At 38.6% G+C, this 26,296-nt stretch overlaps 1 protein-coding gene and 1 long non-coding RNA gene across 2 annotated transcripts in view; one reads left to right on the top strand and one right to left on the bottom strand.

Moving 5' to 3' along the window:
• LOC141729852 (uncharacterized) overlaps window positions 1-14,578 on the top strand; it is a 52,064-nt gene extending 37,486 nt beyond the window's left edge. Inside the window, exons 2-4 of the long non-coding RNA XR_012581369.1 lie at window positions 2,335-2,498; window positions 13,339-13,428; window positions 14,355-14,578. This is a non-coding gene — a long non-coding RNA (uncharacterized LOC141729852). The remainder of the gene's footprint in view (window positions 1-2,334; window positions 2,499-13,338; window positions 13,429-14,354) is intronic.
• Window positions 1-25,173, bottom strand: part of PLPPR4 (phospholipid phosphatase related 4) — a 28,920-nt gene extending 3,747 nt beyond the window's left edge. Inside the window, exons 1-6 of the mRNA XM_005482056.4 lie at window positions 24,600-25,173; window positions 12,221-12,406; window positions 7,867-7,996; window positions 6,035-6,230; window positions 2,834-2,891; window positions 1,395-1,568 (exon numbers count right to left, since the gene is read on the bottom strand). Coding sequence (XP_005482113.2) covers window positions 1,395-1,568; window positions 2,834-2,891; window positions 6,035-6,230; window positions 7,867-7,996; window positions 12,221-12,406; window positions 24,600-24,677 — 822 coding nt within the window. The 5' untranslated portion in view covers window positions 24,678-25,173. The remainder of the gene's footprint in view (window positions 1-1,394; window positions 1,569-2,833; window positions 2,892-6,034; window positions 6,231-7,866; window positions 7,997-12,220; window positions 12,407-24,599) is intronic.
• Window positions 25,174-26,296: the final 1,123 nt, after the last annotated feature.

Raw genomic sequence — 26,296 nt, 5'->3', positions numbered from 1 at the left:
TACTTCTAAAACATTTTCCTAATCAGTAGACTCATTGTAAAGTGCTGTCATTTTAAAAAGACTCCACTGAGGGTATTCTGTGAGAGGGTCAAATATCTGACTCAATCACTTGAGTTACTTGTTCTTTATATTCCTTTCAGAATTACTTGTAGTTTCACATTATTTCTCCTCCCCATCCTCCTAGTTTTGAGGGCAGATTTACTGAGCACTGGGTATCCAGGAAAACATACTCTCTGCTCTATGATCTCACACAATAAAGTATACATGTTTGTATATTTCAAACCTGGGGATAGCAGCTCTATTTAGGTAGATCTTCAACAGAGAATAATTTGAAATAATATTCTCAACAGAGTGCCTTTCTACTCACAGTGCAATCACAGAGGCTGACTTTAGTAGCTCATGGGGTTTCTGTTATTATTCTGACTGCTGTTTCTTCTGCCACTGTGAAAGCCATTTTTCCCTGGTCAGCTTTGCAGACCTGCAGACCATCTGCAGGTATGTCAGCTTACGTTATCATAGGAAAAAGGGGGTCAGGAAATGAACTTATTTTAGTATTATAGTAAAATTCATCATTGACTTCTTGGGGGTAAAACCCTCCCACTGCCTGTTAAGACTCTTCTGTTCGCCTGCCTACACTCAAGCAGTGGTGTCAGCAGAAGCTCTGATTGCTCCCAGGCACCTGTGTTGCTCTCTGAGCAGCCAGGGCAGCAAATTGCTGCTGGAGACATACTGAGGCAGCAAGCAAAAGCAAGTGCTTGATGAGCTTCCTACTGACAGGTATGACCTACATGCTTCCTTCCAAGGTGTTCCATCTCTTTTGACACAGTACGAAGGAAAAGCATAGGAATAACCTGATTTGACCATCCTTTTTCCCCTGCACGGTTTCTCTGAGAACTCCAAAGAATGACAAGTGTATAATATTGCCTTTAATTTCCTGCAGATTCAGCAATTCACTCAGATGAGTTACTCATACTAATTCAATAATTTTTTGAGATCATAAAGCAGACACTGTAAATATCAACTCAGATCAGCATCAAATATCAATTAATCAAATATTTTTCTTGTGTTATGCTTTTAAGTGTGGATTAGAAGAGATGAGTATTTTTAACTATTTAATAAAGCCCATAAAGTTAGAACCATTTCTGTATACAATGCCAGATGATTATATTACACTTTATGCACTGTTATGAAACTTTACATTGAAATACTTGTTTGCTTTTTCCTGTTTGCTTTTAAAGTCTTTATCCCTAATTCATAATTTTCAACACATATTGACTTTATTTATACTTATGGCATGTGAGCATGATGGTAAGTTTTCATAAAAATAACCAGTACTCTTATTCCAGCCTTATAAGTTTAATTTTTTTAAACTTAACCATGACTATTATATTTACCAAATAGAGAGCAATTCCTCCTCCTATGAGAAAGCCACAGTAAACATCAACTGGATGATTCTTATACTGGGTGATACGAGTCAGGCCACATATAATTCCACAGATGATAAAGGCAAAGACCAAGAGTGGTTTAAGAAGTTTTGAGGAGTCCGTTAATGTAGAATTGAAGTACATCTTGAAAAAGAAAGAAATAAAGAAGCAGTTGAAGAAACTTAAATATACCTAAGAGGATTCTAATGTTCAGTGTTTCTTTTATATATAGATCACTAGTACACAGTAATATTACAAGTGATCCATTTAATTTTACTTTACAGCCCTGTTAAAATTTACTCACTTTCTGCAGAAAGATCTGAAATCACAAGGAATAGATTTTCAGAAACATAGGCAGTGTTGCTAATTAACATCAATTAGGATAAGTATTTTATGCCTCAGTACTGTTCCAAATCAGCACCTAAATGTTCTATAAATGTGACTAAGGAGTCACCACTTGTGAAATACAGAAGCCAGATGTTGTGCCAGATGAACGCAGTAACCTGTTCCAACAAAAGCTGCCACCAGATGCTTTAGAGAGCCATTTCTCAACTGAGTGCCATAATATCAGGGAGGTTACAAAAATTAAGTGGAGGTGGTTCATCAGTGTTATTCCCAATTCTGGCCTTTCTCTGGGCAGAATAAATACTCACAAGCTCTCAGTACATGCAGAATACTATTATCTAATGTCATTAATTGGTCATTACTGTTCTTTTCCTCTGACTTTTACAGCACAAGGTAGGTGATGGAATTACTTTTTAAACTTCAAGTAAATTGTCTATAGTACAGACATTGTGGGTCATACTGAAGAAATGTTACTGCTCAGGAGTGCAAAATCATCTGTGATTGCTGCAGCATGTCCCACAATTCTCTGCTAGTGACTGATGGGTTTTATTCACTTTCTTTGCAGTAACACCTTGAAGGCCTCTGGGAGTGATTGTGCCATTTCATCCATGCTGCAAATCTCTGGAGGTGAAATCAAACTGCATCACATCAACGTATTGCCCTTAATGCCTCAAGTTTAAAAGCAGCACAACAAAGAAAAGGCAGCATACATAACAGCTAATTTGACTGGTAAGTTAAAGTATCACTGTGTGAGACAGATAAACACTGCTTTTTGTATGAGAATAATATGAGGCATCAAACATACTTTAACATAACACTTTTGTTTTCTTCTTAAAAAAGAATATGAAGCAGTTGAATCTTTTCCTTATTCTTTAATAGCTACAATAAAATCAGCTTTATTAGTAGTTTTATTTTGCTTTCAGATTAGTAGGATAAAAACATCCATGCATCCATCCATCCATCCATCTAAGATATCCAGGCAACACATAATTTTACAATGTACAGCAAATTACTTTCTGACTTTTGTCTTGTATAAATGAAACTGAACAGAGTTGGTTACTCACCGAAATGTACACTGCTGCAAAGGCTGCCAAGGTGGCATGTTGAGAAGGGAATGATTTTCTGCCAAGGAAGGACATCAAATTATACTTCTCAGTTCAAATGCTCATTGAAAAAAACCACTGAGCAGCACAGCCATCTTATACTACCTAAGCAATATGTGATCTATTGGTAACATTTGTCATTGGGTGACATTTTTCTCAGAGAGAGGCAAACTACATCTTTGTTTGCTATGTCTATAGGTTTATTAAAAAAAAAAATCAGCACTTTACATCATGACAGAATCTAATGGAGAACAACAGCACAGGGAGGGTATTTTAAGAATTACTGGGCCCCTTCTTGATGGCCAGAGAAAGAGAATAAATGAAAACATGTCCTGTCCAAACTCTTGAGACAGTAGACAATATCAGGTCTGCTCTTGATATTGCTGAGGGCCTTCTGCTCCCAGTGAATACCTGGATACTTGAATGATGTGGACTGGACCATTTCAATTCTCTAAAAACAACTAAAGAAAAGTGATGTGAATGTGAAGGAGGTTTTTTCATAGTAGAGAGAGAGAAAAGCTGGGTTTGAATTCAGTAATTCCTATTCTGCAGTGGACATCTAGATCACAGAAGCCCTAAAAAAAGTCAGTGACCTCTGAGCTCTAGGAATGAGTCAGAGACAGTGAAGATTTCTCTCTTTACAATGGTATAGATATGTAATGTAACATGCTGCATGTCTTGGTGAAGACGAGCATGTCTACCTTGTAGTCAGAACAGAAACTTTCACCTGAGAAAGCTCAGCTTGGGATAAATACTTCAGCTATAATTTGGCTTCACAGATGGGGATCTTGCCACCCTAACTGGGCTGCAGTACAGTCAATTTCCTAGCAACTCCTGAGTGAGCTAGTTTAAAATAGCAGAGACTGAAACACAGTTCTTTAACTTTAGACAGACATTTGTTCTGCAAAGCAGCAGAGTCTGCTTTCTAAATTTCTTTCCTATGCATTTTGCCTTGTCTGTTCTACATAATTAATTGGCAGTTAAAAATGTGCATGTAGTTCAGTGTGAATGTCACTCTGCTGACCTGAATTTGAGCCTATGGCTCCAGCAGATTCATGACTCTGGCGAAATGAAATCTGAATGGCTCCTTTTGCATTTCTAAAGACAGATATAAATTCTCTTCATTTTATTTTATTTTTAAACTCCCTGAACAAATCTTTCACAAACAGTACTCCTGCAGAACAAGCTCAGGTTTGAGGAGTGGGGAATAAAGACATGAAAAAAAAATAAGGTAAATGTTTATAATAGCTAATCAACTCCTTTACCTTTGCAGGCTTTAATGAAATAGAAATCTATTTGGCGTCTCTGTGGAGCTAATGTGTATATTTGAGTCCTATGAACTGTCCTAGCACTTAACCTTAATTTGATGGCATTTTAATAGTATATAAGGTGTGTCACAATGGCACAGTCAATTTTCTCTTTATTCTCTTTTCTATTCACATGCTTTCAGGGCAAACAGACTAAATGCACTCTCAGTACTCTCCAATGGTGTCACTGCTTTTGTTCTTCTATTTGTTATCTTTTAATCTCAAATTAAAATAACTCCAGCTAAAAATATGTAGCCTTTTTGTATGGCTCTGTATTGAAAAGGTGAACAAAGGTCTCAAAGAAAACGTGTCCTGAACTTGGATGACAATGTATCACTCTAAATGTTCATGCATGAGGATGTGTAGTGGGGGAACAACAATGAGAGTCCTACTGAGAGAGAGAGAGAGTCACACTGAGTCAGAATATCAGAGATGACAGAGGACAGAGACCTCACTAGAGAGCTGAACAAAAGTGATTGAAAATGCTCTGTGAAGATAATAGAGGAAAATATGGACAAAAGAAACCATTGGATATTTTGGGATGTTGCAGAAAAATGATTTGATGTAATCAGTTGGATAATTATGTGCTGCTCTCTATGCTTTTCATACAGCAGTCCAGAGGCAAATTTCTGGAGCCAAAGTTTTTGGGAAGTACAAATCAAAAATGAAGGCCATTAGCAAACTCAGAACAAGTTCCTTCCATACTGAAATTATTGAAGTCAAATTAACCTCCTGAATTGTAGAAGTTATACCACAGTTTCTACATAGGTGACTGAAGGAAGTAGCAAGTGCTACTGAAGAACCAGTAGCACTTGCTCTGGTAAAGTTGAGACTGGCATAAGGAAATAACAAAATAATAAAGAAAAAATGCAATAAAATTGAATTAAGGAGACATTGTGGGTGGTGCCAGAATATTAGAGATAGCCAAATGTATCCTCTATGATGGGAATAACTTTGAGGTATCAATACATGGTTGTTTTTCTAGGGAAACAGAATCTCCCAAAACTGGATTGCTTAGTCTTAATATGTTTCAGCTAATTTCACCGGTTTCTTAGAAGTGATGGTATTTAAACTTAGGAGTGATTGGTGATTTTGGAATGTTGTTACAGGCAGTCAATTCAAAGCAGTAGACATCATATTTGAGATAATGAAATGAATGAGATGTAATTGTGAAAAATTTTCTGCCTGCTCCTATGTAATCATGTCCTGATTTCCCTGGGACACCATGCAGTTGCAAGACATTGCTTGCAAGCATCAGGCTTCACTGGCAATATCCCAGTATCAGCAAATGGTTATGGGGAAAGAGAGAAAAAAACAGTTAGAAATACCACGCAAGAAAAGATTGGTTTGGGAACACACAGCTTTGTACTATTGTGGTATTTCCTTTAAAAAAAGATATTTTTTCAATGCTGTTTATAAAAAAAAAAATAATTAGAGAAACAGAAAACAAACTTATCCAACAACTCCCAAACACCCAAGCTGTAATGTATGTTATACAGAGGTCTCAGACCAAACACCTGGGAGGCTTCTTCCCCTGCCTGTTACAGGGAACTTACTCTGTTCTTATACTGCTTCAAAAGCAGTAGAAGCTATACCGAGGGACAAATTTATAGCAAAGTGCCTCCTCTGAGGGGGCAGAACAGCTGCTTATGAATGTGCTTTGGAACCTGACAAGGTCTTCCAAAGCCCACTGCTAGGCAAATAACTATATGGAGAAAATTGAACATCACTAAAAAGACATTTATGCATTCACCTTTAAATCAGAGACTTTAACTAGATAGAAAAAAAATCTTGAAACTGAGACAGAAAATAAAATGAATACTTAAAAATGTATACACTGAACAATAGAACCAACCTTCCAGCGTTGATAATATTGAGGTCAGCTCCTGAGCAAATATCTTCCACAACATATGAATTCTCTGAGCAAGATACGTTTAAGGATGTATAGTTAGGCTTGCAAACAGTCAGGAAATATGGGGCCTGATATCCTGTTGATAGCTGTATAATATCAGTAACAAGAGCAGTTGCACAAAGACCAAATACATGAACACCTAGGAAAGAAATCAACAGAGCTTGTTAATTATATTGTATGCATTAATTAGGTTGATTAATAGTATAAACTACATTCAACAAAGCTCTGATGGCTTTTGTTATTGGATTTGGAGAGAATTTAAATGCAGAACAAAAGCTTATTGCAAAGTTGAATTCTTTAATATAAAAATTAGAATTGTTTATGCTTGTTTCCTTCCTGTTGATACTTAAAATTTTGTTTTAATGTCCTGATGTCCTCCAACATCTTTTCATCAAAGAGTGCTACACTGGAGCTGCTTCAGTTTGGAAAGAATTTTTCTGAATTGACTAAAGAGTAGCCAACTATTTGAGGAGAGCATATGTCCTTATCCAGTCCTTGGAGTTTCCCACTGGAAGAGAGGTTTTTCGGAGTATGGACAACTGCCCATTAGATCATTGCTCTGAAGACCTGTTCTCTTTTTGCTACAACAGAATCACCAGCTGGTGATAACTCTGGCTACCTTCACACCTCTGATGTTTCTTGAGTATTGTGTCCTTGTCACTAATCCAAATATTTAAGTCTATTTCAGAAGGGATCAATGCTTCAGACTGATTAATAATTCACAAGAGAATTGAAGTAATGTAATTGCTTTACTGAACATTTTCAACTGCTCTTCTCCTAAAGATTTATCTATAATTCCTTACTTTTATTCATAGAGATAAATTTACTTTTCATCCTAAAATTGAAAGAATGTTAAAGCCATTAAAATATGAAAAAAACTTCAAAACCAGAGTGGGAATTTGGGATGAAATTCATGTGTCTTTGTTTGCTTGGTGATACCAAACAGGAGAAGTGGATGTGGGGTATGTTTACAGTCCTCCTTGCTCACGGTGTAATCCACAAAGCCTCTGCTTTCTTCCTCACTGCTGCTCTTATGAAGCTTTGCTGGTCACAGATTGCACTACCTCACTTGCCACTACCTCCCTGTTTGCCAGACTACCAAAACCCAGGGAACAGTTGTTCTACCAGGTTTCCAGTCTGCTGTTCTGCTGGTTGTCTTTGCCTAGGCTGCCTTCTCTAGTGAAAGATTCCTGAAACAGAGGAAACCTTTTCTTTAGCCACTCATTGGCAGAGTTGCCTTTCAAAGTGGAGGTTTTTATAAATGACAATTAAAGTAAAATGAAAGAATTTGACATGTTCCTCCATCATTTAAGTTGCCAGATTCTAGCCCTTTTTGAGAGGCAGATAAACACATTCCAGAAAAAGAATGTCAAATCTACTGAGAGTTTCTGACAAGTTTTCACTGTCATGCTGAATACTGTGACAGGTGGGTTGAATCCTTATGATGCACTGAAGACAGGCAGGGGAAGCTATACACTGAAATAATTAAAAAGCAGCCAGCTCAAGGTGGGCAGGGAAGGAAAAAAATTACTCTTTTAGAAATACTGACAGTAGTACAGGAGAGGAAAGGGGAAATGGAAAGTGTAGATGCTGCATTACTGAGTATGGGGCTGCTCTGTTGCAGTCTGAGTTTCGTCCCATGTTTTCTAGCAGAAGATCTGTGCTAGTGACAGCTCTGCACTTTTCTGAAAGGCTGTTTCAGAGAAGCAAACCTGCATGGTGAAAACTGAATGTATGTGGAAAGTTCTTTTTTGGGAGTAACAATTGAAACCCACCAACAAATCTGACAGCTCTTCTAAGAAAAGAATTGAAGTTGCATCCTCCTGCATTAATATTGGCCTCTGTTCCAATCCCATTTCTTCTTTTGGACAGGCAACAGTAGAGAATTCCTTCTCCTATCATTATCTGCAATGACAAAGGAGCCATTAAATTGAATGTAGCACTTACTCAGAAGATCCTGATTGAATTTAAAAGGCTGTAATATAACTGTAAAAAAACCAATGTCATCCGCTGACATGCACTCAACCTTAAAAGATTTATATCAATATGTAAACATAAAGTAATGCAACTTAGCCTGAATGAGGGCAGACAAGAAGATGGCCCTGAAATTAAATGCAAATGGCATACAGTATATAGTGCTCAGTGGTAACCAGGCCTTGATCTACAGCTGAAACTAGATGCTTCCACAATAAAAAAGCAGTAATTATAAAATATCACCTCTAAAATAATTCAGAGCCACTGCAATATCTTAGTGCTCCTGAAGTGGTTTTAGCATTCAGTCTTGGCTACAGGCCTAGCAATCCTGAGCAGCTTCTAATTATGTGACAGCCTGTTCTTCTGTATTTGTTTAATTTGGCTTGGGTTTTAACCTGATCCACAGCAGCAGAAAAAGTTCTGTCCTTATGGTCCCTTGCAACAGACCAAGCAAAACAGATTATGACCAAAACCCTAAACAAGAGTTTCTAAAAGGAAGAGTATAAATAAAAGATGGTGCCACTTGCTGGAAAATCCAGACACATTTAAACATTTTCAGCCTCAGATTTTATTGTTTTCCTTGTTCAGTAGTGCGACTATTTTGAATTCTGTGCAGGATTTGTACAGAGTTCAGAGTAAGGGTTGGATTGAAATATTGCAATTAATTGAGGCAGCTCTCACCAGCAAAAGCAGAGTCACTTTGCCTATCCACAGCTGCATTGAATACTAATCCATGCAATGAGATACCAAGGCATCTGAATTATGCTGAATCTGCTGTAATTGCTGGTGGTATTTGTCTATAGTAACTCCTCCACACTAGGAAAGGGCAGGTAAAGTGGAAAAGCTTAGTCTAACTCTTTAGTAGTTTAAGTTTTAATAAATTGAAATTTCTTGACCAGGAAGATCGAAGTTGTGAAGGTTCTCCTACAACATAGAAAAACCAGCGGTAAAGGAATTCTAATTAGCTGAGAACTATGGCCACTATTATCTGTCTATATTTGATCAAGTTATTGCTGAAGCTTCCCAGAGAAACCAGTAGTATTCCAAACTTAAAACTCAGAAAAACTATAATAGTTTTTAGCCAAGTTCTAGGGAATGGTCTGGTACAGGGAAAACACCAGACAGATGGATTAGCTCGTGTGATAGAGCAAAAAAACAACAAGGCCCATGTCAAGGAAAATTCAGAGGCTGGCATTTCCAGAGGAAAAAACTCCCAGAGCAGAATGGGCAGTAGGAGTGAAACTGCCAGCAGTGAATTTCTCTCCTTGAGAATTGATTTCCCAAATCTGTTGGAAAGGACATTGTTACTTCTAAACAGGTTTTTAGTCAGTGGCTGATAAGAGTGTGAACCTTTACTGATATGATTAAATAACTGGTCCTAACATTTCTGAATGGGTAACTAGAGAGAAAATCTATCAGAGGATCAGATTCAGAGTTCTTTGAAGCAAATTGAAATCATGCTGCAATCCAGGTGCATCTATGGTCCAGACATAAAATATCTATCTTGGTAATTTCTTCAAGTCCAGGTCAGGTGTTCCACACTGAAGTCTCCTGCAGTTTTTGAATACATACACAAAATTTCATCTCTGTCACAAGCTGTAAGACATATGTCAAAAATACAGGTAGTTGTTTTCTGTAACCCTTCAGGGCTACAGAACAGACCTTTTAAAATGCATTTTCTACTTTCTAATAATGAGAAAAAAGCTCAAAGAGAAAACTGCAAAAATGCAAAGCCCCAAAGCCAAACACAAGCCTTGTGTAATAGTGGCTTGGGAAAAGAAGTCACAAAATGTTAGATTTTTTTTTTTGTATAAAAACTTACTCTAAAGTGAATAGATTTATATATGTTCTCCAGTCTTGGGAAAAGTATTATATCAACAAAAATAACATAGAAAAAATCCTATTCTAATATTTATATAAGGTTTTAAAGAGGGATTGACACTGAAATTTGCTTGTCTTGCTCCCCATGCACACTTTTTTTCCTTTTTTTTTCTTATATACACACTGTTTGATAATATTTAAAATGTGGCTAATCACACCTGTATTTTATTGAGTCTTGATGACCTTCTGTCTCATACTGCAGTAAATCCCTGAAGTGTGGACAGAGGCCAAGATATGCAACATTACTGGAGATCCTCAGTTCCTCACACAGCTCATGCTTTCTTTTCTATCTTTTAGAGGTTTTATAAAGTGTGTAATCAATTTAAATACTTATGAAAACTATCTTACAAAATGCTAAACTCTACAATATGACAATGGCACAATTGTAATCTATTTACACTGAGATTTACTGGCCTATGTTTCCAAAGAAAAGTAAAGGATTGGACAGAAATGTCTCCTAGTTCCTTCATTCCAAAGTTGTATCAAATAATAAGAAGTCAATGCCTTTGGTGCAACTGAAGGAGGTTGTGTATTTTGCACTGTCACTGCTCAGCCTCTAACTAACACAGGCATCACATTCATGCTTACACCAACACAAAAGAAGTACATCTTCCCAAGGCTTGCAGCTTTTAGCCAGTTGTACTTTGAAGCTTTGAGATTTACTTTCTTTATCAAACTTTCTTTTTTATAGGCATGCTCAAGTATGGGTTTGAGTTCTTCACATGGTATACTTCTGATTAATTTTCTGTACTGCTGATAGAACGATTCAAGCAAGAATAACATTTTCTATTGCAAAATTCCATGCAATGATGAAAGAATTGAATTATAATCAAAACCCTTAATAAATAATATATAATTAAAAAGGCATATTTTATCCTGACTTAAGGTGTTTGATATTACCCTAGGCTTAGCAGAAACTCTCTCAAGTAAAAGCCAGGTTTTCCCACCTACTCGGGCCCAAGTAAGCCTAGATACATTTCTTCTATAGGTGTTTCAGAAAAGTCCAGTTTGTTCTCAGCAGAAACACTTAAGATACCCAGCCAAACCCCAGTACTAATGTTTTGCTTTTATCATAGTATTCGGTACAAAAATCATCTGCACCAGAATCACTTAGAGTCTTAGCTCCCAATTCCTAAATGTACCATTTTTAGCCAGCTGGTTGTGCAAAATCCTTCAAAAACGGTTTCTAAAGCAACGGAAATCAAATGCAGTAAGAACTGTTCAGTTAAAAAAAAAGAGACAAATAAAGAAAGAACATTTTGGAAAGCAAAGAGAGAACAGCACTTGATAATTTTTATACAGGCATCACATTTTATAGATTTTGTAGCTGTAAACTGGATAGTATAATAAAAAGAATTAACTGATTGAAGTTAAGGAAATTAAGAGGAGCTAGAAGCAGAGTTATATTTGCAGCTGGCCTTCGAGAAGTGCCTAACTGAGATGCATAGTCATTGCTGTCAGGGGGAAGAAGAGATCCTTTCAAAAGGTTGATCCTGTTCTTTAGGTGCAGAGAATCACCCACTCAAGGTGAATTTGTCTCTCCATTTGCCAGACAGGAGTGGTGTGAGAAATAAGGCTCCTATCTGAACTACTAAAAACAGACAAAATGAATTTATATATATAAAGACAATTTCTACTTTTCTTTTATGTAAAATACTGACCCAGCTGCTCATTCTGACAGGATATTTCGGTTCTGTTGAAATCATCTCTTCCCTTTGGGTGAATGATTAAACCAGCCCACTTTTGCCTGCTCTTAATGACTAACTTATAATTTAGAGGTGTTTCAGTGCTTTTTTGGAAAATGTAATTGAGTTCACTGACAAGATTGATATACCTTCTCTCTGAATAAAGCTAGTTCTAACAAAAGTGGCAAGTTCAGGGCTGTGGAAGGCTTGCATTCAAAAAAAAAAAAGTCTTGCATTTTTTATGATTTTTGCTATATCTGAGATTATGGAGATGTCCTGTCTGTAAAAGTTCAAATATTTGTACAGCATAACAGAATGATTCAAGCAATTTTCATCCAACTGTAGATGCTGTTTCTTAACATTAAAGCCCACCATCAAGACAGTGAGAGTAGATGAAGTGCTACAGGGACTGTTATAAGGAATGTATCTCCTTTTATTACAGAAGAATGAAACATGAATTTAAAATCCTAAGGAGACTAACCTGCATGACACTCTACAGCCTAACTGAAACCAAAGGAGTTATTTTCTTTATGCCAACTTAAACTCTGTTCAAAATCTTTATTAAGTGACATTAGCACTTCAAACTTACCGTAATTGATGGTCCAGCAAAAACCAGACTAAGCAACATCAAGAAGGGAACAGATTCTTGTGTAGGTTCAATGTATGGCATACTCAGACTCTTGTCATAGCAATTAAATCCAGAGTGAACTGGCTTGAAGACATCAGTAAGTTCAAGAAAATAGAGGCTAACAACAGAAGATGCCAGTATGGGCAACTAGAAGAGAAGAAAGCAACAAATTACTATTTGGAAAGGGAATAGCAATGCTTTTGCAAAGACAACAGTCTGTTAATAAATCTCTTTGATGTTTGTTGTTTATAGCTCACTGCTCCTTGTCATGCCTCTTTCACTATCTCTAAATAATTAATTCTCTGGAGATATGGTACTGTTCAGTTGATATCAATAACCCTGCTGTCTACCAAGCTAGTCAAAACACCCAGCCCAATCTTTGGCACATATAATTTAGCCTTTTCATCTATGAATCATTAATAGAAAAACTTTGATTTAATTTTTTTTTTTTAGGAAAGTATCAGGACTGCAGTCTCCCATGTGGGGGCCTCAGCACTCTGCTGTTTAGCAATCACCCTTTTTGGTCCTTTAACAACTCTCTGTCATTTATGACAGTCTTCACATCAAAGCCATTTTGCATTAAGTTTCAAAGTAATAGTTAATGAAAACCAGTATCCAGTCCTTCCCTGGAATCTAAATATGTGATAATGCATATCTATTTCACAGTTCTACCAAAAAAAGCAATTAACTTTGGCAAGATTCAGTCTGTTTAGAACCTTGATGACTATAGTTCACAATTCTTTTATCCTCTAGCTATTTAGTTATCTAACCCTTTGCAATTACTTCCACTAATTTATTAAGAGCAGAGTTGGCCCTTCTTGAAGCCCAAATTCACCACTGCTCACCATGAGCTCCTTAAAGCACAGGATCAACCACTAAATGTCTGCGGAAGGAAGTAATTTAACAGAAGATATAGCAAAAAGGCATTTTAAAGCTGATGGTTTATAAGTGAACAAAGAGAACAGCCTTGCTGCCCTGGCAGATGGGCATTCAGAGGTGACCAGCAGGATGTGATGTGATAATCCTCTGCATCCTCCTTAGTAAACACTCAGAAACACTTTTTGTTTATTGTTTTCCAGAGTCCTTCACGAACAAGGCAATATTAGAACAACTTCCTGCTCTGCCACTGAGATGCAAGGAGTCCTTCTGGTGTCTGTACTGCAATGAAGGTACCTGTGGTTAACAGCACCTGAGATTAGGAGAAAAAACAATTATCCTAAAAGAATTTTGAGCATACTTAAATTGTATTATTTTTGCAATGCCCAGTTCAAATTTACAAATACAACTGATTGTTTAAAATCATTGTCATTCATCCCATTCTACAATGCAATATGAAAGCAGAGGTAAAATGGGACCCATATGCATTTGGAGAAAATTATGAATAAAATCTGCTCTACATGGCAGAGGGACAATGGTTTCTTGCATCAACATGCAATTTTCAGTTTTTTAAGCATTGCGCTTATAAAATTCAGGCTCTTTGTGCATAAAATGTAATTCTGGGTGATTAAAGAAGGAGGGTTCCAGCTAAATTTAATCGAAACATCTTTTAATATGAGGTTTTTTAAAAAAAGAACAGATTATCTTTGATTTTCTGATTTGAAAAGGGTGAGTTTTGTCTTCAAAGTTTACAAGCAAAATCTGAAGAGGGTGGTGAATGGAAGAATGTTGCTTGTCTGGTTATATCTGTGTTCACCTTGGCTGCCTTGCAATATCACATAGTATAGAGGCTGTGATTGTGTACAAAGGGAAGAAATATGGATTGGCATTCTTAAGTGCTCTGAGCATTACAGTAATAAGATCAGGCATCTAGGAAGTTTGCTTCAGTAAATAGTGTGCATAAGTATGTATGTGTATATATATATGTATAACCCAACCACGTCCATATTTGCACTCATCCAACCACATCCATATTTGCACTTACACAGTATACCATACATACATACTATGTACAGCATATAACATACATAATATGTAATGCATATGATGTGAATACATAATATATAACTATTGTATAATCTGACAGAAATATGTATATATGCATGGAGTAATTACATACAATGTCACTAAATTAAGTTCTGCTTCTTGCCTATCACAGGAAGAAGTCCAGTATTCAACTATCAAAAATAGGCAATATTTGAAGTGGTATTTTATTGTGGAACACTAAAATAAAAGGTAGTGAATAACTTTTTCTTTAAACTACTGTATGTAAGCTGTGACTCTATTATTAATTTAAAAATCAAGGAACTTAAGGAATTGCATTTTACTGTCTTATGACTTCAGTACAGGACTCCTGTATTATTTCTGACTGTAATTATCTGTTCTGCTAAAGAAAATATATACTTCTAAAGGATTATGAACCTCTGACATAACTGCTTACAATACTAATGATTAAGTCTGTAGTCAATTTGCTATATACAGTATGTCATATCCCAAAGAACATTTTTCTTCCCATATTTTTAAAAATACAGATATAAAATATGTCTTCTACAAGTCTCACATTTATAAAAAGGAAAAGGCAAATGTTTCTAAAGTCTTCTAAACAGTATAACTGACTATTTAATATATGAATATTTATGGAGTGTTCTGCTTAAGGCAGCAGCATTTCTGTAATTATAGACTTCGGCGCCCAACACCTTGAAAATGTCAAATATAATTAGGTGGTAGAATGTGTATTGTTTTAATTACAAAATGGAATAGGAATTTTCCTGTGCCTAATTAGAATAATAAAACCCCCAACGTCAATTCTTGACTAATCCTGACTAATAAGTCTTTATACTCTTACTTCCTTGGATGGATAATGGAGAAAGATCCCTGTTTAGCTTTTAATTTAGACCTGTAAATTTAAAGTTTAACCCAAATGGTCAAACCCTGTTCAGCTTAGAGCCTTAAAGTCACAAGGATAATCAGCATAGCTATTGAAAAAGTTTGATTTGTAGTCTATTTATTTTTTAGAAAGAGGTTTTCTGTCTTTTGCCTCCTTGCTGTTTTCTTAAACTGTAAGTTGAAAGCCTTCATTAAACCCCAGAACTTTACTATTATTAATAATTAACGTTATTAATATTTTAAAAGCTTTTACTGTATTGAGTGAGGAATAGTTCAAGCATCAGAAAAGATGTTCTCTGTTCCCAAGAGTTCAACAAGGATGCAAATACCCTGAGATGTTGTAAAGAGAAAACTTCCTGTATTACATAGTACAGGACAAACCAAAGCAGCATTCAGCAGCACAACTTCTCTGAACTGATGGGGCATGTAACAAATCTTCCTTCTGGCCAAGAGCCACAGGACAGCCACCACAATGATAGATCACAGAAGTCTGAATGAAAAGTGGAAGATCAAGGTTTAGGATGGAAGTCCTATTGGAGTGGATAGAACCTGGCAATCCCTGGCTTCTATAAATTCTCTAAAATTGTATGCTGCTAGTTTAATATTTTACTCTCATATTCATCAGTACTTAACAAAACAAAAAGTCCCTATTTATCTTCAGGAAAATAGCATCTTGAAATTCATGGCTTCGTGAGGATTCAGCTTTGGAATGTCACGTACTCAGATGTCTGAACTTGTTTTGTAGGTTGCAGTTATGTGACTTGTGCTTTGCTAAATTGCACTGTCTGGGGGTTCTCTCTTACCATGAACTCATACCCAGATCCCACGGTGATGCTGCCTGTATAAAAGGTAGGCAGAAAAGAGAGAAGCAGCATGGATGTAGCTTTCAGAGAGTCAAGACATGATCTGCCAGATGCCAACTAAAGATGGTATGACTAGACCAGCTATTGAAAGAAAGGATTATGGAATGCTTGATACACTGTCTGGATATTTTGTATCTTGTAAATAATTTTTAGACTTGGATGGACAGGAACTTCTCAGATTCTTAGCTTGTTCTGCAATGCTTCCACAGCAAGTAACAGGCTCCTGAGTATGGGAACTGCCTCCTGATGTTTCTCTTGTTTTCTGGGAATTGGAAATCTTTGTAAGCAATCAAGTAAATAAACAGGATTGCCTCAAAGAGATAATAAATGAATGCTCCTGGTTTCCCAGCATGAAAAAAATATCAGCCAAGTCTTTCAGAGAAGGATGGTCTAATTAATAACTATGTTTAGTTCCCATGACAAGGCTGTGCATTGTGGAAGATTCTATTAAATTTATCATAAATGTCGATCCTTGTGCCAAGGAATTCATGGTCCAAATGACAAGGCACAACAGATGGATGAGACAAGAAAGAGGGCTGTAGTGGGTTGGAGGAGACAAGGTGTTCCTTAGCCAACTCCTAACAGCCAACTCCTGCAGCTTTCAGCCACCCTGGCTGCTGTCCTGTGGTACCTTGCTGCAAGATTCACAACGGACAGGAGCAGAGAATGGAAAGAGGATAGAGGTTTCTCTTATCCTGACAGGGATGAATACTGAGCTCATTACTGTGATTGAACACCTTCCAGAATAGGTCACTGTTAAGAAATGGCATCAGCCAAATTCTGTCATTTTCTCATTTTTGAGAACCCATGACTCTCTGAAGAGAGAGCACTAAGCATGGGATGCCTATAGAGCAGGGGACTGGCTTGACAGAAAAGTGAGGTTTTTTGATTTATTTTTATGCTCTAAACTTAATTCTCAAATGTTGCAGGCTTATAAAAGAAGGCATTCTGTCTTTTAAGAAATTTAAGGCTTCCATCTGTACAAATGCTTTTTTGCTTTTCTGCCTGAACTTGACTTTCTGCTGCTCCTTGTTCCTTTTCTGGATGCAAATTTCCTGGCCCAAAGCTAGAAGGAATTAGTCTTTTCTCTAAACTACCTGTGCCTCACCCCTGTCTAATTTTTGTGGAAATTGCGTACAGATACATGATATAAAGGTCTTTCTTCTCATAGACTTAATGCTATTTGATTTAATTTCAACTTAAAGTTGAATTTCAAATCCCAGATGTCTTTGAAATCTATTATAATTACCATTTTGGAAAATTAAGTTATATATATTTCCAGCATTGGTTTTAGAATTCAACTTAATTGTTTTGTGACTGCCAATTACAGACTAGCTTTGGAAATACAACAGCTGTCTTCATGTAACTTCAAATTATCCTGATCTTTTACCAGATCTTGAAAGAAAAGTCTCAGTATGTGTAAGACCTAAAACAGACCTGATATATCAGTGATACAATTTCTACTTATTTCAGAAATCTCAATCATGCTGAATGCACAGTAACCCTAAAAGTGCTTTTTTCTTTTTATATTTTTTTAATAAATATATGTGAAGAAGCAATTATACAGGGAGAAACAAACAAAATAAAAATTCTTCAACAATAATATTTTTGGGGAGTCTATAAATCTATAAATATTTTACAAAATTTCTACATTATATATTTGTATATATTCTATTAAAGATATGTGTTTAAAGTAAATTTTCAGGCAGAAATTTAAAACACAAAACCACCAGTAATACATTTCTTTTCAGTGTGACTTCAAACATAATTGATGACTCCTTATCTTCATTATTATTGTTTGATTACATCAATTATAATTAAAATAAATGAATAATTGTTATAATCAATTAATAACTATAGACAATGAGATTTAGGATATTACACATACTGTTGATTGCAAAATTTATGCTTCTGCTGCAATGTTATGGTAAATCAAGAACAGCAGTACTTCAACAAAAGGCAGCTGTTTTCAGGCACCAAATTTCAGCTAGAAGCTTCTTAAAAAACCCCATGTCTAAGGGACAAAGTTGCCAGTCCCTACACAATGCTACAATTTATTGTACTCTCTAAAGCATGCTGATTTCCCTACATAGAAAAAAAAAAGTTAATCCTGTAGGTGCCCTTCTCCAGTGGCTTCCTCCCGTGCTGTTTAGCCACTTCTGAACTCCCTACAAACTAAACTTTTAAGTGACAGGACATCAGACAAGATACCATGTTTGTAATAGCTCAGCTCCTGGGCATGTTAAGGTTCCACAATATGCTGGCTTTTATTAACTTTGGCTTCACAGTAATAGATTTTTAACAACTATAAAAGAAGATCACAGATGGTAGAATTATAAATTTTTGGAAGAGGTAGTAATTTGGAAAAACGTATCTCCATTAATTTCTAACATATTCAGGCCTTTTTTTGCTACTGGAAGTATTAGGTCAAGAGGATGTTCCTGGACTGAAAAGGAAGCAAGGCCTTCTTTCACTGAGAACGACTCAAACTCTACACTTGCCAAGTGTAGGAGGATGGAATATAAGAAAATAAAGTTTGCGTAGAAAGTAATCTCACCCCTAAGGAGTTGCAGCTGGGCCAATTATCAAAGATTAGGAACAGGCCTGACTTCAACAGGCCACAGCTGTAACCAATGAGAAGAAGATGCTATAGAAGAGTGGGGTGGCTGAGTGAGAAGGGAACTGGAGTCAGCTGGCTGCTTTGTGAAGGAGTCAGTGCTCTGAGGAGCTGCCCACGAGAAACACAAAGAAGGTATGGAACTTTTGTGATAAGGAGACAACAGTATGGAAGCCCTGCAATGAGATGACAGCACCCAAGCACATAGCCAAAACCAGAATGGATGTCTGCCTTGCGGCATTTGCATGTGTTTCCCAAAGACAGCCTTGGCCACGGTGTGACACCTCCCTTTTCATTCCTCTTTTATGGGCATCTCCTGCTAAAACTGGTGTTGTTTAGGCTGTACAACTTTTCTACAAGCACAGAAGTGATAGGGAGAATGCAACATTGATGACTTGGCCAGTGAATTATACAGCTGTTGTGAATGCATAGCAGCCTCCTCAGGTCTTGGATAGCTCCCTGATATTTTGGGGATATTGGTCTGTAATGTGGATTTATAAACACGTGTGACATCTCTCTTCTGAGAGTTAGCCACGTGACTAGGTCAGCTCAATGAGCAGAGAACTAAGTGTATTTCTCCTTCTCCTTCTCTCACACATGGTTGAATCTTTTGAAAGAAAAAGATGTGTTTGGAAAATACTATGCTTCTTTGACAGCAGAGGGATAATTTCATCTTCTGCCATTGGGGATCTTTGTTGGGTGCAGCCCCCAGTTACTTTAAGTTTAACAGAAAACCAATCTAGAGAGGACTACACTGTGCCTCCAAGGCACAGCATTACAGTTTAATTTTTACATTAGATCCAAACATCCTATTCTTAGGAAGAAAGATTTATTCCTACAGCCTATTCTCTCTCTTATTCCAAACACTGCACTCCACTGTTTTTTTTTTTTGTCTTTTGCAGTCACACCTATACATGACTTGTGGGTCATTGTAATTTAAATATTGTGGGTTGTGCATGGCTGAACAGCTGAAAAGCATTCCAGATGTGACTAAGAAGTGCTACTGAGTTTCAAACGATGTTTCAAGCCCAGCTCTCTCAGCGTATGTTAGAAAAAAAAAGGAAGTAAAGCACCTGTTACAGAGACACCGCAGCCATTCCCTTCATGCACTTATTTCAAGGGGTCTCGTGACCTCCTGAGTTCTGCAGCCTGCAGTTCTACAATGATAACAGATCTTTGTGCTTTCTACTGGTGAGAATTCCAGCTGCTTTGGAGAACAAGGAAAATGAGTGGTGTTCTACCATTGGAAGAAGTGTTTCCAAACTAAGACCTGGCTGAGCTCTGGAAAATGTAGATATATGTATCCATATGCATTCATAACACAAAGTCTAGAAGACAACATAAGGAAGAAAATTCAACTGCACAAGGGACAGTGTCTAAAATATGTCCAATTTTAGTCCCTGGAAGTTACACAACCAGCAGATGAAGGCTGTGCTACAGCAACACAATTTAGCTGGAGAATAAATGCTTCGAGTTATGCAGATTGACAACACCTTGACCTTTTGCATTTCCACATATTAGGCACTGGATGAAGCAGTAACACCACTGAAGTCAAAGGCAAAATTTATGCAACTTCCATGAGAGCAGGATTTAAACCAGAAGCTTTTGAAATGGGAGAGCATGACTAAAGACAGTCTATTCCCTTCACTGACAGAAATCTATCTGTCCTGACTCCAAAGTGTGACCACTCTGCCAGGAATAGAAACTACGTAACTCTGGATATTTTTCAGATTAATATTAAAATTCAAGACATCAATATTTTTTCTCTAAGTGAATACAATAATGGTATTCTCTGAATATGCTGAAAACAAAGTCAGTTAATGAAACCCAAAACTTATTCCAGGAATACTAATTTTCAAGATCTCCCAGAGGTATGTAGACTTTTTACCATGAAAAGTAATTCCCACTAGGCCAGAGGGACTATGAATTTTCAAAGAAATCTTTGTCTTTCTCAGCTATGCAAATGAAATTCAGATAACCCATAGAAGAGTCAGTCTACAGAACCCTAAAATGCTTTAAGCACAATCAGAAATAAAAGAGGCCTAACTGCCTGATGGTGATGATGATTACCATGCCCTTCAGGTAAGTGTGCATAAGGCAGTCTAAAATTATTCAGCTCTCAGGAGTGTGTGCTAATCAGAGGTTCTGCTAAGCAGAACTATTACCAGTCCTTTAAAATAACCTCTACAATGTTCCTACAAGACCTAGGATAAGTCATCAAGTTACTTTATTTTATGAATCATGAAACTTGATAACATGTAACTGAAAATGTGTTGAGATTTACTTCATAGTGTTTATTTGCCTCTAATGCTTTTAGAGAATGACCCATCCACATTTTTTGGAAGCTGTCTCTTCATTTTCTTTCCATTTCCCTGTCTTTCAAAGCTCTACCTTGATTCTCCTTTTGCTTTCCTGTGTAAATGAAGAATAGCTCTAATGATCTTAAGAGGAGCATGTTCGTTTTATGTTTTAACTCTTTTGTTGGAAACACCTGCTGGTTTGAATTATCCACCAGTTCATAGAATATGAGTTGGAAGGGACACACAAGGACCACTGCAGTCCAGCTCCTGGCCCTGGCCAGGACCATCCCCTAGAGTCACACCATGTGCTTGATGTCGTTGTCCAAACACTTCTTGAACTCTGTCAGGCTTGTGCTGTGACCGCTGCCCTGAGGGGCTGTTCCAGTGCTCAACCACTCTCAGGGTGAAGAATCCTGGTGTCATATCCAACCTAAACCTCCCCTGACACAATTTCCTGTCATTCTCTTGAGTCCCGTTGCTTGTCACCAGAGAGGAGAGATTGTTACCTGCCCCTCATCTTTTCCCTTGTCAGGAAGCTGTAGACAGCTGGGGTCTCAGTCTTCTTTTCTCCAGGTCAGCTGGCCTGCCTACATTCTGTGTAATCGTATTTTTATCTAAGCCTGATAGTCACTGCCACTAAACAAATTTGTTTACTGGAGTTAAACTCATTCATAACACATTCTTAAGGATCTTAACAGTTGAAACCCCTTAGTGTCAGAACTGTGTTTGCGTGTTGCTGTTTCTAAGTTCAGCATACCTGCATTATATTGGTTGTTACATTTATTATTTAACTCATTTCAGTCTTTAAAATATATTTCACTTGTATAACATGAATATATCCCTTTCCTACCATGTTGAAAAAAATTTAACTTTCAACTCAACATCTTTTTTTTTCCAAGTCTATGCTTTTGTTTAGCATTCAAGAGGAAAAAAACAAGCATATTTTTAGAAATGTATTTTATAAAAAATGTGGCTTTCCCTGGGCCTAGACCTCCTAAATAGGTCTTGCTTGAAAGTGGATGTCAGCAAGCCCTACTTTTCTTGTTTGAAGATGGAAACTTAATGGGCTATGGGGTTTTTTGGTTGCATTTCAGAGTGGGAAGGCACTGTCTTCTATGAACAGGAGAGGGAAGACAGAAGTGGATGAGTGCCAAAAGAAATAAAAAAAACATAAAAGAATTGACAGCATTCAAAGACAAGAGGTTGAAAGCCTGTTTCTTACCATCCATTTATTAAAGTAAAAGCTTTAAAATTCAGAAAGCCTTATTTAAAGTAGGTAAGTTTTGGGCCTAAGTAGTTGGCTGTTGTTGGATTGCATTAGGACCTTACCTCCTGCTTACAAAGGAAATCCTTATTACATGGTAATGCCTGTCAACCACACTGGGTGACTCCTCTATCCCTTACACTTGCAAACTTCTCATTGCAATTAAATGATCACTGAATAAATCCCTCTTTATGGAGTACAACTCAATCTGGTTCTGTTTGAGCCAATCACAACGGGAGATTTTAAGTCATGTCCTTTCCCTGATGCTGCTGAAGTGCTGGCAATTTGCTGTGCTCCAAAGCTTCAGAAAGGCATTCTCGTTAGTCTGATTAAAATTGGTGCGCATGCGTCAAACGCCGAGTGGGCGTTCACAGGGAACCAGGCTACATGCTCCTTTCAAAAATCACATGAATTGGTGTTACCCTTTCACCCAAGTGATTTGAGTCCTCAGCTGAAAGGGGGAAATTGTTTCAAATCCTCATGCTATGTAATTGGACAGGGCTGATAACTCACAAAAAAGTTTCCTAATCAACATTTAGATTCGGATGTATTGCAGTCAGTTTTTCCTCTTGATGTTGCTTTTACTTTTCAGTTCAAGAAGGGCTGTAAGTCTGCAGTTCAGTAATTAGAAATTACTCCTGGTGGGGAAGGGCTCACACAGGCTCTTGACTGCTCCTGTGACTGAATAACATAGGAGTCCTAAAGGTTCATTAGGAGACCTTTCTGTTAATTGAAGGCTTTGACTCCGTCAGAGCAACTGGGTGTTGAAAAGATCTCTACCTGTTTTTAAATGAAGCTTGGAATCTTGCTGAGGGACCTAACAGTCTAGACCTGAGTGGAGAACTTGCCTGCCTCATGTGGGAGCTGTAAGCAGAGCTCAGTTTAGGTTCTTAGCTGCTCACAGAATCCTTTACCTTATTCCTTGTAACAGCTGCAGGGAGCTTCTAGAGAAAGTATATGCATGCAATCAGTATTACATAAGGCAACTCTTAAGAGCAGCAAGCACACACTTTGTGTTGCCCTGCATTTCATCCCATGTTGCTGCAGGCCAAAGCACAGCACAAGTTCTGTTGTGTCTTGCAGGACCTCTACACCATTTCCAGCATTAGAGTCCTCCTCAGGCTGAGGTACAGCAACCTCCCTTCCTGTCTGCACTCCCAAAGCAGCAGAGAGCACAGAGTGAAGAACCCATTACCTTTTCTTAGGGGCCCCTCCAAGCTTGACCTCTGCCTCCTGTGCAAAGTCAATATAAGATATATGGCACAGCAAGTGCCTTCCATCAAAGGGCTCTTCTTGAGCAGGCCTAATCACATGGGTAGGATGAACTTGGTGCGTCCATATAACCAGACCCTGTTAAGCTTTCCAGTTGGTGCAGCTTAGTGTTAGCTGCTGACCGTATCCAGGTGCTTACAGAACAGAAACACACCACTGTTACCTAAAATTCCTTCTGAACCCAACTCCCTTCTACCTTCTAGAGAACCTCCAAAGCTCTTCAGGTGTATTTGAGAGAAAATATATTTTGTTTTGTATTTCACCCTATGTTTATATTTTCATATTTTTATATATCAAGTATGCTAGGTATAGTTAACTTACACCACATTTTACCATTAAGTTCTTCACAATATTTTCACAATCTGTTTCCTCAAAGGCACCTCAAAGTGCCTCAGGCTCTCTTCCCCGTGAGTAGGGTCACATGAAACACTTTGCTCAACCCATAAAACATTTGTACCTTCCTCTTTCTGCTGTGCCATTAAACAAATCCACGTCACAACTGTTTCTTTAAGCTTAAACTGTGTCTACTCATGATCTTCCAGAAGTACCTAAGTGACTGTAGCTTCCAGAGGCTGTGTCTCCAAGTGACACACCAAGCAGCCAGCGTCTCTGCAGCTCCACCTGCTACCAGCTGAGCAGCCATAGCAGGTTTTGCCCTAGAAGATGTGCTGAGAACCTTGTTCTGTTTTCCAAGCAGACATTTTTAGCTCTGATAGAGGAAACATACACTTCGGGGATCAGCAAAAATATATCAGTGATTACCAATTTAAGAACATTTCTATTTTTCTAAGCATTCCCTTATGAACGTGATTTTTATTCTATCAAAGCAATGCAAGCGGCGTTTGCCTGGAAGCCAACCCTTCTTGAAACATGTCTTCCTCCCGAGAGGTTCCTGTGCACATAGTCCGATTTATTTGAGAAACCCTTTCATGTTCTGAGTAATTCTTAGAAATAATTCCCGCTCCAAAAGGCTCGAAAGATGAGATTAATTTATCCCTGCTCCTTATGGGGAGCTTCGATGCTGATTCCGGCGCGACAAAGCATCACGTAAGGGTTTTGCATCAATCAGACGGTGCGGAGAGAGCACCGAGGCGAGCCCGCTCCCCGCGGGGGCACCACGCTCCCCGCGGATCGGCTCCGCGCCGCTCCCCGCGCCCGCCGCCAGCCCCCGGCCAGCCCGCTCGGCGTAGCGGCCACTCACCTCCACGAAGTAGAAGCAGGGCAGGAGAGTGACGCTGTCCTTGGTCACTTTGCCCTTCTGCCGCTCCTTCGCGGACATGCTGGCGGGGCTGCGGGCGGCGGCGCCGCGGCCAAGCGCTGCCCCGGCCGCTCGCAGCCGCCCGCCCGCCGCGGCTTTCCTCCTCCTCCGCCGCCGCCGCCGCCGTGCCGAGCGCTGCGCCGTGCGCGGGGCTGACGTCAGGAGCCGGCTCGGCGGGCGGGGGTCCCGGCAGCTTAACTCCTTCGCGCCGGCCGGGCGGGAGCGGGGAGCCGCGGGCGGTGCGCCCGCACCGCGAGGATGCTCTGGCTGCGGCGGGAGATTTGGGCGCACACGTACGGAGTCGAGAGATCCCTGAGGGCATCAGGGTGTTCGGTGTGCTCCTTGGGGAGTCTGCGGCGTTTATCTTGTTTCTGGGAAATATTTTTTCTGAAACAGAGCAGTAGAACGTTCCGGGGAATAGCATTCCTATACAACCAATGTTCTTTTCTTGCAGGTGTACTCTTTTTGAAATCAAGACGTTAATGACAGCTCACCTCAGTCTTAGTGCCAGTCAGGGGGAGTAGTGTGGCTGGGACTGAGCCAAACTGAGCTCTTCAACCCCATGTGCAATATTGAGGCATGTGATTTCTCTGATCTGTCAAGTATCTGGTGCAGTTCCTGCTACAGTCTTGAAGAGAAAAGAATTAACCCGAGCAATTGTTTCCATGGTGAAATGTGCTAAGATCCTATTTATGGATCAAAGTTTGCAGTCTTTTCTCAGGCAAGATCCTGTTGATGTCAGTGAGAGGTACCCTGGATAAGGCCTGCAGGAATACTCTGTGAAAGATAGCATTTACATTCTTTGTAGCACATTAATAAGGTCTGCAAAAGTTGTCTTGTGCCTATAAGCTCATTTCTGCATTATGATGTTCAGCTTTAATGTACAAGGAGAGAAGTGTGACTCAAGCAGTCGTTGTTTATTTCCTGTCTTTCTCCTTTTGAGGGAAAATGGGAAATTACTGCTCTTTTTGTTCAGATGGTTGCTAGTATTTTGGCTGCTATGGCAATGGAAGTGAAGATTCTCATCAGCCCCTTTTCTAGCTCTTCTCTTTCCATTTATCCAGAGTGGATATGCCAATCCATGCTCTGCACTGAGTAGACAAGCTTCATGAGAGGGTAAAATCAAAAATGTACTTCATGCCTGCAGGCAGGTGTGGAAGGCAAATCTGTAGTCTGACTCCAAATCATTGAAAAAGACTTTTCAGAGCTGCAGCACACGTTGCCATACCAACATATATTCTTGTCTTAACCCTGTTAGGAAAGATTTAAAGGGTTTCTGCTGGCTCAGGAGTCAGGGCAATTGTTGGTAGCCTTGTAAAAGGCAGGTCAGGGGCCTCTAGGTGGTGGAGGTAGCCAGGGGGGTTACTGGGAACAGAAGATCTGAGAGCAGAGGAGATTTGTTCCTGTCTATCAGCACTGAATTCCAGGAAATTACTAGAGTGCTGTGGGGATGTCCAGTAGTGGTTCATACCCATCAGTACAAGTCTAGCCTTTAAATAGAAGTAGTCACTTTTTGTTAACTTTCCTGGTGGTTTATCCCAAGTAAAACAGCAAGAGTTGAGGAGCTGTTGTAAGATTTTGTTCTTGCCAAATATGTTATTATTGAGGAGAGTGGGTAATGAGTGATGCCACTTAATGGC

Source organism: Zonotrichia albicollis, chromosome 8 (assembly GCF_047830755.1).
Source record: "Zonotrichia albicollis isolate bZonAlb1 chromosome 8, bZonAlb1.hap1, whole genome shotgun sequence".
In the NCBI taxonomy this organism is placed as follows: Eukaryota; Metazoa; Chordata; class Aves; order Passeriformes; family Passerellidae; genus Zonotrichia; species Zonotrichia albicollis.
This window is presented reverse-complemented; position numbering and strand designations above follow the sequence as displayed.